At 45.8% G+C, this 13,261-nt stretch overlaps 1 protein-coding gene across 7 annotated transcripts in view; it reads left to right on the top strand.

Moving 5' to 3' along the window:
• The first annotated feature begins 984 nt into the window (after positions 1-984).
• Adck1 (aarF domain containing kinase 1) overlaps positions 985-13,261 on the top strand; it is a 99,133-nt gene continuing 86,856 nt past the window's right edge. For 4 of the 7 annotated variants that reach the window (XM_057782485.1, XM_057782484.1, XM_057782483.1 and 1 more), the window contains exons 1-3: positions 985-1,044; positions 9,040-9,185; positions 11,935-12,018. In XM_057782485.1, coding sequence (XP_057638468.1) covers positions 9,051-9,185; positions 11,935-12,018 — 219 coding nt within the window. In that variant the 5' untranslated portion in view covers positions 985-1,044; positions 9,040-9,050. Of the gene's footprint in view, positions 1,045-1,310; positions 1,435-9,039; positions 9,186-11,934; positions 12,019-13,261 lie in introns of those variants that run through there. The other 3 variants (XM_057782482.1, XM_057782481.1, XM_057782486.1) reach the window with 3 other exon arrangements.

Here is a 13,261-nt window from a genome sequence, read left to right as displayed (position 1 = left end):
TACATTTAATACAGTTGATTTAATAAATGTATCAAGGATCCCTTTACATTTCGTGCATGTGACCCCTAAGCCCTTTCTTGAGCTCATGAGGATGATTTCTTTAAAATTTGCCTTAATTTCCTCGTTGGACTCTTGACTTCAATTAGTTTCTGCATGTGGAGCTAGTTGTGGGTCCCGCAGATAAGTAGGGCTCAGCTTACGCCCTGGAACCCCCATTTTCCCCGGTGATCTGGAATGCCTGCCTATCAGAATCAAGCTTCCACAGAGGTCTGGAGGCTTCTGGGCTCTTTTGGAGATTCTGTCCCTCTACTCATGCCTATGCCAATATCACATGGTCTTAATTTTCATGGCCTAATTGTACTTGTGGAATGTGGAAGTCCAAGTCCTTGAAACATGTTTTTCACTAATGTTTGATTATACTTTATTCTGTGTTTTCCTATATAATCTTTTGATCAGCTTGTGAAGGACCAGGTAGAAATCTTGTTGGAAATTTACTTAGAATTAAATTGAATTGACAGATGAATTCCCCCATTCTATCTCTGTCTTCCTACAATGGGAACAGCTTCTGATGTTTATAGCATGGGTGTTTTGTAAATGTTTTCAAAGTACATCTTATAAGTCAACATTTGGTCATTAGAGCTCAATATAACAGGATCACAGATAACTCAGATCCATCTGCATATTCTTACTATTTGACAACCATCAGTAAATTTCTTAAAACCTACAGATCTACAGTTGCATCCTCCCACTAAATACGAATCCATAACCTGACTCCTGAAAAACGTTCTGGATAAGATTCCGTGTCGGTATCTCAGGCAGAGAGAAACGACAGAGACTCTGCTCTGGCTCAGGGATGGAGAGTGATGTAGTTAGTCTCAGAATAGCGGGTGCTCTGGCTGGAGTTCGCGGCCTAAGGAACCGAGGAGAACTACAAGTCCCGGCAGGCCGCGCGGCACCGGCTTTAGTAAGCGCCGGGGTGGCAGAGGTACGGTTTCCTGGAGTTTGGGATCCCGGCTGCGGCGGTTCTGCTTCTCTTCCCTCTGGGTGAGTAGCATCTGCGCACCGAGCCCGGGCAGACCCGGCCCCCAGATCGCGCGGCACGTGGAGCGCGGGGGAGCGGGTGCAGACATGCTCCTCATCTCCTGAGCTCTGGCTTGCAACCCTGACGAAGCTGGGAGGAAACAAGGGCGTGTGACCTTGTCACCTCAGTAGGCGCGACCACGTGGTTCTGGTGACTCGCAGTGCCCCGCCCCTTTTCTCTGCGATTCTGTAGCTCAGTGCCCTAGCGGTCGTTAGCGTGGACTGGTTACTTTGGTGGCCCAACCTTGCGTGCACCGGAGTAGGCGGAGGTGGAGAGGGGCTGCGAGTGACTCCGCCAGAAGCATTCACACCTTGGTGGCCTTGTGGGCTTCCACGCGGAGGTAGCCGGGGACGGTGAGCGTGGAGTGGTGAAGAGCAGGGGGCTCCCTAGAGACTAGGTCACCTAAGCTTGCCACAGGCGCCAGTCTACTTTTGATCCGCGAGTCTAGTTTCCAGATGCCCTGTGCATCTAGCTGATTTATGGAGAGAAAGCCATCAGAAGACACCCAGTACAGCTGTCCCAGACTTCAGTGGCGTTTACTTGCCACCAAGTGGGAAGCTTAGCGGTTAGTAGGCGCTCGAGAAAGAATTGCTGAGTTGATAGGAATTAGATTTTGTCCTGTCACAAATTTTCTTTAAGCTTCTTCTCGTCACCGTAGTTCTCAGGCTGAATTCTGCAGCAGAATTATGTGGAGGGCTTGTTACTTTATAGAATTCTGCCCACTCCCCTCCAAACTTCTGATTCTAGGATGGTATTTGAAGTCTGGAATCGGCATATCTAACATGAATCCTGGAGATACAATGTTGTTATCCTGGGGACCGAGTTTTGAATGCTACTATTTTAGAAGGAAAAAAAAATCCATAAATTCTTCATACCTGGTTATGGTTGTGTTTTTTTTGTTTTTGCTTTTGTCCATGTTTGCCAGCTTCACTACTGTAGCTGTACCTCCTTGGGAATTGCTTTCCTGTGGCCCACCCTCCTCCCCATTACATTATATATGAATACTCATGTAGTTTCGTCACTCGTATCATTTTCTCTCCCTGGGCTAGATCATAATTTATTTTACTGTGTTATTTGCTTGATTGGTATTCAACAGGCCGTATGGTGTGAGATTTTTACCTCCGCTGAGAGAATTTGCATTTCATTTCTTTCCAAATAGACTCCACCCCACCCGATTTTTGTCGGAGAAGGTTCTGGTGAATGAGAAGAATGATTGGTTTTGTCGTCCCTCCCTGTCTTGTCCAACCCCAATAGACAGCATACTGGGTCACCTAGGTCTCAGTGTCCATGACAGAGAACCATTGCTATCCCAGGGCCCAGACAATTCTTTGTTTATATCCACCTGTTGTTCTGGTGGCCGAGCAGACACACCTAGATTCAAGCTTTTGTTCCATTGGTTCTTAACCCTTGGGCGGTTCCTTCCACTTCCTTGTCTGTAGAGCGAAACTCCAAGGATATCACCTGGGAATCTAGCTGTGCAAGTTATTCCCCATGAGCTATTGCTTTAAGCACCTTTGGGAAGCTCACTGACTTCTCTGCTGCTTGCTTGCCCTTTGCTCTTGGCCTTACGTTATTAGTCCCATTTCTAAGATGAGCTGAGTTCGAGGTTTCTCATCTGTTCCTGGGTGAGATTTATTTTCCTTATCTGCTGAGGAACCTTGGCCTTGGTCAGGTACTCCTTAATTTAACTGATATTGATCTGAGTAACGTCTAGCCATTACACTCTAGGCAGTGTAGTTAAAGCTCACTCTTGCATTGAACTTTACCACTATTTGTAGGATGGCAAAGACTGGGAGCCTCCTCAGGTCAGCCGTTCCTGGGTATTGACTCATCGTGTTGTTTCTCTCCAAGAGTATTTTTGGGTCTTTTCTGTTTTGGAGAACAAATAAAAAAAAAATTAGTGCTCATTTGTCCAATAATCTCTGTGGGAAATGGAGGTAGCCAGGGTCACTTTTGGGAAAAAGTGAATTTGCTCCCTCTGTGACTTCCCTCCGTGATGTGAGTGGGGGCTGTGAATTTCAGGCTGGTATTCTCAGGATGTGGCCTGGGAAGGGGCAGCCAACAGGCGTTAGTTGGAAAGGCCATTTACAGTCAGTGCTTGATTTCCTATTTAGTTCTGTCCTTGAGATGGTCATTTTTGTTTGACTATCAGCTTCCTCTTGTTCAACTTCCTGGTAGACGGTGTCATGATGAACTGGGGGTCTCCTCTGGCCCAGGGACAAAGAATTCATTCTTCCCATTGATTTGACAATTAAACAGCCACATCGATCAGTGCTTCAGGCTTGAATGTATCATTTCTAGTGAGGAATATTGCTTGATCTTTGACGTGGTATTAGTGATTCCAGAGCTGCCAACACTGCCTTCCATAGGCTTGGCTCTTTGGGGGCTTGGTAGCAGGTCAGAAAAGATAGCTTCTCTCTGCAGCAGCTCTATTTACTTTAAGCCAGCTCCCTACCAAAGAGATATGTTGTTAAAAAGAAAAGAAAGATGGGGCTGGACAGCTGGTTTATGGATTTGAGCTCAGATGCGTTGCTTATTCAGGGGTCTTGAATTTGGTTTCTAGAACCCACATTGGATGACTCACAAATGTATAACTCCAGCTCTAGGGGATCTTGTGTTCCCCTTCTGATCTCCACGGGCACCTGCACACACACACACACACACACACACACACAGATACACACGCACGCAGACACATGGACACACACACACAGAGACACAGAAACATACACAGACACACATATGCAGAGACACACAGAAACAGACACAGAGACACACACACATAGACATATACAGACACAGACATACACACACACACACACAGGTTAAAATAAATCTTAAAAAGAACAAAAGGACTGGCTGAACATTTGCAGTGGAAAGTGCGGTTTATATCATCTCTTTGTCAATTTACTGGCTGCGCCACCTGGGCTGAACACTCTGTGTCTTTGTGTCCTCGTTTATACCTGAGAGGATGATGCTTGCCTCATCTTACTGCTCTGTGTGGAATATTAACACGGTGAGTGCACCATGTGGTGGGATTAAAAGTGTGCCCCACCTGACCCCGCGTGTGTAGAGAACTCTGTAAAGGTTGATTATTGCTAATAATATCATCTAGTGATTATGTTTTAGGCTCTTGGTAGCCTCAGACCTCCTGTAAGGTGTGTGGCCTTCTGAGAGGTAACACAGGTGAAAGTCAAGGCAAGAAAACAGAACGGGGTAGGTGATTCATTAGCAGATGCCTTAATAATGAAAGGTGTTTTTCACTGACAGACATACTTCATGCGTGACAGGCCTTTTAAAATACCCCAAGGGAAACAGCTCATTTATATGTTGAAGACTCTCTGACACCTTATGGAAAGCTCCAACTTCAATTTATTTAGACACAGTTTGGCTCTTATATCATCTATTTTATGTATTTCAATTCCTACTGCTTTTATTACTGAGGACATTGGTTTGAAAATGGGATTGCCTCCCCGTTCCTTTGATACTCAGAGGTGGTCTCAAGGGTAGGCGAGACCGCAGTCCAGCAGGGGCTGCTGTAGAGGATGGTACAGCAGGAGGGTGGGGTTCAGAGGAGCAAAGGTTGCGGGGCAGTATGGGGGTAATAGGGAGAGAATGACTATTGAGTTGGAAGTCTGCGGTATATTCATCTAGAGACTTGTGTTACTGGTTCTACACAGGCCTCATGGGGCATATAGGTGTTCCATTCATTGATTAATTCAGTTAGTAAATGTTTTGGGCACATTTATAGTCTGGCTTATTACATCCTGGGGACCACGTTTGACCAGGCCCATTGCTTTACGTTGCCTTTTTGGTTGCCTTGCACTAGAATGCAGAGTTGAGGAGTGGCCTTAGAGATGGGGTAGCCCCCAAAGGTAAAAGTAGTTACTGTGTGGCCCTTTGTAGAAGAGCTTGGTGGCCTCTGTTCTAGGCAGCAAGCACACATAGTTTCCTTACTTTCCTTGGAGTGCAGCTTGTGGCATGTTGGAAAACTAGCAAGTTGGAATAGGGTGAGTGGAGGACAGGGTGGAAGGGCCAGAGATCCTTCGAGAAATCTGGCAACAGATCTCTTAAGACCTTGGCCCTTGTGAGTCAGTTGAGAGTATTTGGATAGCTGCATGCACAGAGTGAATAGTAGAACTTTAGTTTCTACATAGGCATCAGCTTGGGGAAGCTGAGGGTGGTGGGGAGTTTGAAGCCATCCTTGTCTATATAGTGAGATCCAGGCTAGCCGGGGCTACATAGACTCTATTTCAAACCGGTCAGTCAGTCAACCAACCAACCAACCAACCAACCAACCAACCAACCAACCAATAAACCTACTGAGGGAAGAGAATTGCTCTATTTAATAGCTGACTTACTGTGTTTACTTCTGTTTTGATCTTGAGGTCTTGGAGCAATGATTCTCAGAGACCTGCGGGTCATGACCCTTTTATAGGGGTCACCTAAGACCATCTGAAAATACAGATATTTATATTACAGTTCACAACAGTAGCAAAATTAAAGTTATGAAGTAGCTACAAAAATAATTTTATCATTGGGGGTCACCACAACATTAGGAACTGTATTAAAGGGTCACAGCATTAGGAAGGTTGAGAGCCACTGTTTTAGAGGAATGGCTATGTCTTAGGGTTTCTATTGTGAGCAGACACCATGACCAAGGCAACTCTTAGAAAGGAAAACATTTAATTGAGGCTGGCTTACAGTTCAGAGGTTTAGTTCTTTGTTGTCATGGTGGGGAGCTTGGTGGCTTAAAGACAGACATGGTGCTGGAGAGGTAGCTGAGAGTTCTACATCCAGATTTGCAGGAGAGAGAGAGAGAGAGAGGGAGGGAGGGAGGGAGGGAGGGAGGGAGGGAGAGAGAGAGAGAGAGAGAGAGAGAGAGAGAGAGAGAGAGAGAGAGGACAGGACCTGGCTCAAGTATTTGAAAGCCAAGGCCCACCCTTAGTGGCACACTTCTCCAACAGGGCCATACCTCCTAAATCTCTCTCAAGTAGTACCATTCCCTAATAACCACGCTTTCAAATATGTGTGCCTATGGGGGGGTCATTCATAATCAAACCACCACAGACTGTATCATAATTCTTTTTCTCGTTATGCTGTCTGATATAGGCAAAAGGAGAATGAATTTATTTTGCTCATAGTTTCACATCGGGGTTATTTGGCCTCCCATGCTCTTGGGCAGAGAACATCATGGCAGTAGGATCTTGTGGTTGAGGAGGCTTTCTTCTTGGTGGACAGGATGCAGCAGGCGAGGAAATGGCCAAGGACCAGTCTAATCTTCAAAGCCTTACTTTTTCCAATTAGACCCCCATCTCCTGACTTTCCTAGAACCTCCTAAAATATTGCCAGCCGGTGTTTGACACATGTGCCTGTAGGTTTTTTTTTCTTATTAAAATCATAACCATGGCCATACATCTTACTTTTGACCCGATAGGTGTCCAGGAGAGTTAGTGGAGGATGTTAACAATTAAGCTCTTCTATCCCCAACCAACAGTCTAGCCTCCGTCTGCCTCCTCTACCAGCAGCGTTTATCAATCAACAAATGAATAATAGAGTGGAGTGGATGCCTGTAATATTGCATGGCCTCAGCATTCACTTGGAGTGCAGGTAAAGAAGAGTGCTTGCTGACCTGAGCTTTTGAGGAAAATCATCTGCGAGCTTGCAGAGTTGGTCAGAGTTGGTGGTTCAGCGGGCTGTAGGGTGGGATCCAGCACCCTGTGTTTTGAAGTGGTCAAAGGCTAGTTTCAGTTCAGGTGTCCCTCAGACCATCCTTGACAAATTCTGGGCTAGGAAAACAAGGCTACTGTGCTGTTTTTTTTTTTTTTTTTTTTTTTTTTTTTTTTTTTGAGACAGGGTTTCTCTGTGGTTTTGGAGCCTGTCCTGGAACTAGCTCTTGTAGACCAGGCTGGTCTCGAACTCACAGAGATCCGCCTGCCTCTGCCTCCCAAGTGCTGGGATTAAAGGCGTGCGCCACCACCGCCCGGCTACTGTGCTGTTTTAAATGACAGGACCTCTCGGCTCCCGTGTAGGCTCATCAATTGGAATGCTTGGGTCCCAGTTGGTAGATTGTTTTGGAAGAACTGGGAGGTATGGTTGTGCTGGAGAAAGTGTGTCACTGGGGGTGAGCTTTGAGATATGCCCAGTCTCTCACTCTCTTCCTCTTGTCTGTGGATCGGGCTGTGAGCTCTCAGCTACTGCTCCAGCACCATGCCTGCCTACTTCCGTGCTCCCTACCATGATGACCATGTAGTAACCCTCTGAAACTATAAGCAAGCCCCCGATCAAATGCTTCATATATAATATAATATAATATAATATAATATAATAATCCTTCATCATGCTTTCGTCATGGTGTCTCTTCAACAGTAACTAAAGCAGCAGCAAAAGGAAACATAATGGATCTCAATGCAAAGTATCATTGGGTCCAGGAGACATCAAGAAAGGAGAGAAAGTAGGCTGGAGAGATGGCTTGACAATTAAGAGTGCTTGCTGCTCTTTCAGAGGACTGGATGTGGTTCTCAGCACCCAGGTCTAGGGACTCATAACTGCCTACAACTTGGGCTCCAGGGACTCTGACATCCTCTTCTGTCTCCTTTGGGCATGCGTTCACATACACATTCATACATATACACATAAATAAAATAAAATAAATCTTGAAAAAAAGAAAGGCGAGAAGCAGAACAGGTAGGAAAAGTGGGAAGGGTTGAGAGAAGGTGGCGAATTTCAGTACAGATGCACAAGCTAGTTGAATGTATGCCTAGAGGGGCAACTATATGCTCTTTAAAGAAATGGTATAAAGTCTAAGTTGAAAGTGAAAGATGGAAAAAGATGTGCTTTATGTATATTTAAAGGAAAGCCCGTGTCTGTGCTATGAGGCATGAGTCAAAATAGACTACAGAGAAATGGAAGACAAGACTGTTTGTAGCAGTAGCTTCTACGCAGAGAGAAACCAAGTGACAGAATGGGGCCAGAGCAGACACTTTCGAGGTGACGGCCTGCATCTTGCTACTGTGTCTCTGAAGTCCTTGCACTGACAGGAGGCTTGGTGATGCTCCTTTCTGTCTGGGGCCTGTTCTTTGGCGCCTGCAGCTGGGTCAAGGGCTTAGTTGGTTGTAGAGTACTCAGGGATTGTTGAGGAGGTAGCCCATTGGGTGCATTGTCACCAAACAATGTCTGTGTAGCCACCTGGTGGTAGGAGGAGATATGAGTAAAAGCAGATAGGGTCTTTCTGCCCAGTGGTCTAAGTTTGGTTCCCAGTAGATGCCTAGGACTGTGTATGGATGGGGTAGCGTCGGTCTTCCCCCAGGAGCACAGTATGAACTATCTGCCTGTAGTAGGCATTTTGGCTATCAGCTAGATATGGAGGAACGACTGGCTGCTTCTACCTAGCTACCATTTTGGCAGGGGTCTGCCTACTTCCAATCTGTGCATCAAGGCGAATGGTGTCTGTGGCTGTGTATTGTTGTAATACAAGTGCCCAAAGTGAGCACGCCTTTCCTGCTTTTCCTGCCTAAAAAGCACCCACTTCGGGATCCTTTTGCCTTTTGACTCTCTGATTCCTGCTACTTCCTGGTAGCTCTGACAGCATGCTCTGTATCTTTATTGCTTCTCCGCTGCCCCGCCCTAGAGTGTAAGCTCCATATAGACAAGGACTGTAGCTTGTTCGCCTCCTCCACTGTAGCTAGAACAGCACCTGGTGCTGTCAAAGGAAGGATGCTGGGAATTGATTTGTACCAGGTGCTATACTAAGCACTTTATGTGATTATTTCACTTCATCTTAATTTCGAGGTAGGCATTTTCTTGTTTTATAAGTGGAGAAACTGAGGTCCCATGGGATTAAGAAAACGACATAAGGTCATACGATCTGTGAGTAGCAGAGCTGGGTTTGTATTCTGGACGGACACTCTATGAAACCCTTAATTGCTGACCTTTCTTGACCTTCCTTTCTTGCACAGGGTCTGGGGACATGGCCAGAAAGGCTCTCAAGCTTGCTTCGTGGACCAGTGTGGCTCTTGCTGCCTCCGGTGTCTACCTCTACAGTAACAACTACTTGGACCCAAATGACTTTGGCGCTGTTAGGGTGGGCAGAGCTGTTGCTACGGTAGGTTTTTCTCCTTTGGGGGTGGCAGAGGAGTTACAGCATTACCTGTAGGTGTTCCATGGGTGTGGCTGGTGGGTGTGCTGGCATTTGTGGAAATGCAGGCATGTCAGCTCTATCTCCAGAGCTGCAGGCTCAGGTATGCGTCCTCACAGGCCTTTGGTCCTGTAACAACCCCTGCCATTCTACGATTGAACACAACAGGGTCATACCAGGTCCCTACACTGAAGCCTTTGAGGCTCGTGTCTTACGGTAGTGATGTCTCAGAGGGGCAGTACTCCTTGGACAGGGCCGAGGACAGAAGACTTTGTGGGAAGAAGACTTTGACAATCCAGTTCTGCCTGCCATCTTTGAGCTTCCTGTCTGCTCTGAGGTGAATTCTTTAGGAGGCCTTTCTTACCACAGGTTCCCTCCACCATGGTGTTCCAGCAAGAGCATGGGGGCAAAGCTAACATGGATCGAACACTGTGAAATCACGAGTCAAAAGAAATCCATCTTTAGCCGGGCATGGTGGTACATGCCTTTAATCTTAGCACTCGGGTGGCAGAGGCAGGCAAATTTCTGTGAGTTCGAGGCCAGTCAGAGCCATACAGAAAAACCCTGTTTTGAAAACACACACATACATGCATGCATGCATGCACATACATTTACATACACAATCCTTCTTTAGAAAGAAAAACTTCTGTCAGCAAACTTGATTTCACTACATTGAGCTAATATGAAGAATTGGCACTTACATGTTGATTTTTCTGGGGCTGGGAGAACTCCATCCAAAAACAAACAGAAAATCTGATTTGAATATTTGACGTTAGATGTTTTCTCTGGTTGTTCAGTAGCAATATCCTCTTGGTGTTATGTCTTTTTAGAAAAGTTTTTAGATTTGTTTATTTTATGTCTATGAATGTTTTGCCTGCATGTATGTATGTATGTATGTATGTAAGTATGCGTGCATGCACACCATATGCAGGCCTTTGGAGGTCAGAAAGGGATGTCAGATCCACTGGAATTAAAGCTACAGATGGTTGTGAGCCACCAGGTGTTGGGAACCAACCCAGGATCTCTGCAAGAGCAGGAAGTCAGCTTAGCCACTAACCGTCTCTCCAGCACCTATCATGGCTCCTTACCTCTGCTTCCGGCTCTTCTCCCAGACACTGCAGTACGGTCGTTGCAGACTAGATTGCCAGCCACACGCAGCATGCTCTCTCTCCTTTGTTGCTGCTGGTGAGCATAGATAACAGCTGCAGTTGCTCCCCCCCATGTGGATATGAATCATGATGTCGTTTGTTTAGTTTATTTCCCAAGAACTCAGTGTTGTCAAATGTTCTCAGAGGGAGGCCATTAACTTGGTGCCTGTCTTCAAGGGGAAACTGAGTTAAAGAATCAAATAGACAATCGAGCTTTGGGATAACAAGCTATGGGATATGAAATCATCTCTAGCTGTTTACCTAGTGGGTCAGACAAGCTGTCAGTAGCTGCCCAGAAGAGGGAGTCAGGGAAGAGAAATAAAAGTCCATGCTGTCTGAGTTCATCTGGCATGGAGTCAGCCACGTGGCCGACTAGCAGCTACACGGTATGGAATGGAGCGTTAGAAAAAGAGTGCAAAAATTCCAACTAACAGAGAAACCATACTTAGGTTCTGGCTACCATCTAAAAGAAAAAGAGAGTAGAAAAGAAAAATTAATCCCAGCATTCGGGATGCGGAGAGTCAGGACTCGGTGAGTTTGAGGCCATCCTGGAGACAGTCAGGACTCGGTGAGTTTGAGGCCCTCCTGGAGACAGTCAGGACTTGGTGAATTCGAGGCCATCCTGGTCTACAGAGCGAGTTCCAGGCCAGCTATAGCTATTGCACAGAGAAACTCTGTCTTGAAATACCAGAAAAAAAGGGAAAGTCTTGAGTTTCCGCTCAGAAAGGCAGGCCTCTAGTCCGGATCATCCAGGTTTATTCAGTGAGTAAACCTTACTGACAACTGGTGCTCAGTATGTTAGGGGTAGAATGAAATCCAGCTTTGGGGGGTACAAATGAACACTTTTTTTTTGTTTTAGAGACAGGGTGTCTTTGTGTAGTCCTAGCTGTCCTGGAACTCACTCTGTAGACCAGGGAGGCCTTGAACTTACAGAGATCCTCCTGCCTTTGCCCTCCAAGTGCTGGTATTAAAGGTGTGTGCCACCACTGCCTGGCTGCAGACAAACACTTTTGACTTCCTCTGAAAAGGAAAGTTTGGGCTCAAGGCTCCTCCATGCTGGAGATATGTTGGAAGCCTATGGTTTTCTGATTGACTGTGGATAAGCCCCACCCCCCATCGGAGAGTTTTGGCCAGAGAATCTAGATTAGAAACTCTTTAAACTTAACAGCATTCATTTGTTTAGTATTTATTGACTATCTACCTGTGTGGTGTAAAAGAGGCTGAGGAGCAGTAAAAAGTAGGAAAGCCCAGCCCTTAAATCCAGACAGTTCACAAACAAGAAAGCAAATGGGCAAGTGAGTTTACAGGTAGTTGGTTATGATCTATTGTGCACAGTTCCTGGTGTCCATAAAGGGAACTTGAGATCAGACATCTCTGGAGGAGTGCCATTTATGCTCACCCCTGAAGGCCAGTAAGGAGCATCCAGGCTAAGATCTGGGGGCTGAGCCTTCAAGGGGTGGGACCAGTTACCCTTATAGACCCAGTAACTCCTGTGTGGGACTTCTAGATTTGGCAGAGGTGTGATGTTTGCTGTCCTCAGTGCTAAGCTTTCTCCTCCCGTTTCACAGACAGCTGTCATCAGTTATGACTATCTCACCTCTCTGAGGAGTGTCCCATATGGCTCAGAGGAGTATTTGCAGCGTCGATCCCAGGTAAGGGATTTGTGGGACCCGTCAGAACTGGGCCTGGATGTCTAAAGAATGTGCACAGCCAGTTTACTTCTATGGAAATCTGGACTGAGGACAGAGTGGGCATTGAGGTAGTGGCCACTGGCCATGGGGTTTGGGACAAAGAGAGTGGAAGACTGCCTGCTCCTTCCTGTGAAGGTGCCTTAGTACTTAGTACTTAGACTGCCATCCCACATCAAACTGGGTCTTTTACACTGTGGTGGTTTGAAAGAAAATGGTCCCCAAAGAGAGTGGCACCATTGGAGGTCTGGCCTTGTTGGAGCAGGTGTGGTCTTGTTGGAGGAAGTGTGTCACTGTGGAGGTGGGCTTTGAGGTCTCATATATGCTCAAGCCATATCCAGTGTCTCAGACCACTTCCTGTTGCCTGTGAGTTGAGATGTAGGAACTCTCAGCTCTCTCTCCAGCACCATGTCTGCCTGCATACCACCTTGCTCTATGCCATGATGATAACGGACTAAACCTCTGAAACTGTAGGCCTCCATCTCAGTGAAATATTTTCCTGTATACGAGTTGCTGTGGTCATGGTGTCTCTTCACAGCAATAGAAAGCCTAACTAAGGCACATACTAAGGCCGTTATCTATAAAGGGCATTTGGGGAGGCCACTGTGTGTTTCAGGTGACAGCAAGGATGTAGGCTGCCTATGGAGGGATAATAACTTCTAAGTTGTGTTATTAGGCAGAAAGGGGTTATTTTTTTTATTTTGTCCTCTGAAGTGATATAGATATGAATAATTTGCATTGGTGTGGATTTTAAGGTCAATTTTGTTATATGTATATGCATATTTCTAATCTTGATTAAGGTATTGTGATTGTATAGTTCATTTAAAAATGTAATGTATATAGGTTGTTAATGGATAATCATCAATAATTGTCAAGCTTTTAGTCATGTTAGTTAGATTTTCTAGATGTGCATAGATATATTTCAGCTAGGGATATATATTTCAGTTGGATAGGCATTCTTCATATCTTTCAAAGACTGCAGAATATGGCATTTAATGTTTTAATAACTTAGGGCTTTTCATGATAATGAGACATGTCTGCTCCTGGCAGCACCAATCTACTTCAAGAGGAAGATGGGCACCGAAGAGGCTCCTTAAGGAGTTTGATAGCCATTTGGGCAAGAAACTGCTCTTGCCTGGACTGTTGCATAAACTGGACACAAAGAACCCGCAGAAAGAGGACTGTTAAACTTGCCTAAAGGTGAGAT

Source organism: Chionomys nivalis, chromosome 10, assembly GCF_950005125.1.
Source record: "Chionomys nivalis chromosome 10, mChiNiv1.1, whole genome shotgun sequence".
Lineage (NCBI taxonomy): Eukaryota > Metazoa > Chordata > Mammalia > Rodentia > Cricetidae > Chionomys > Chionomys nivalis.
Note: the sequence above shows the minus strand (reverse complement) of the source record. Positions and strands in the feature narration are given on the sequence as shown.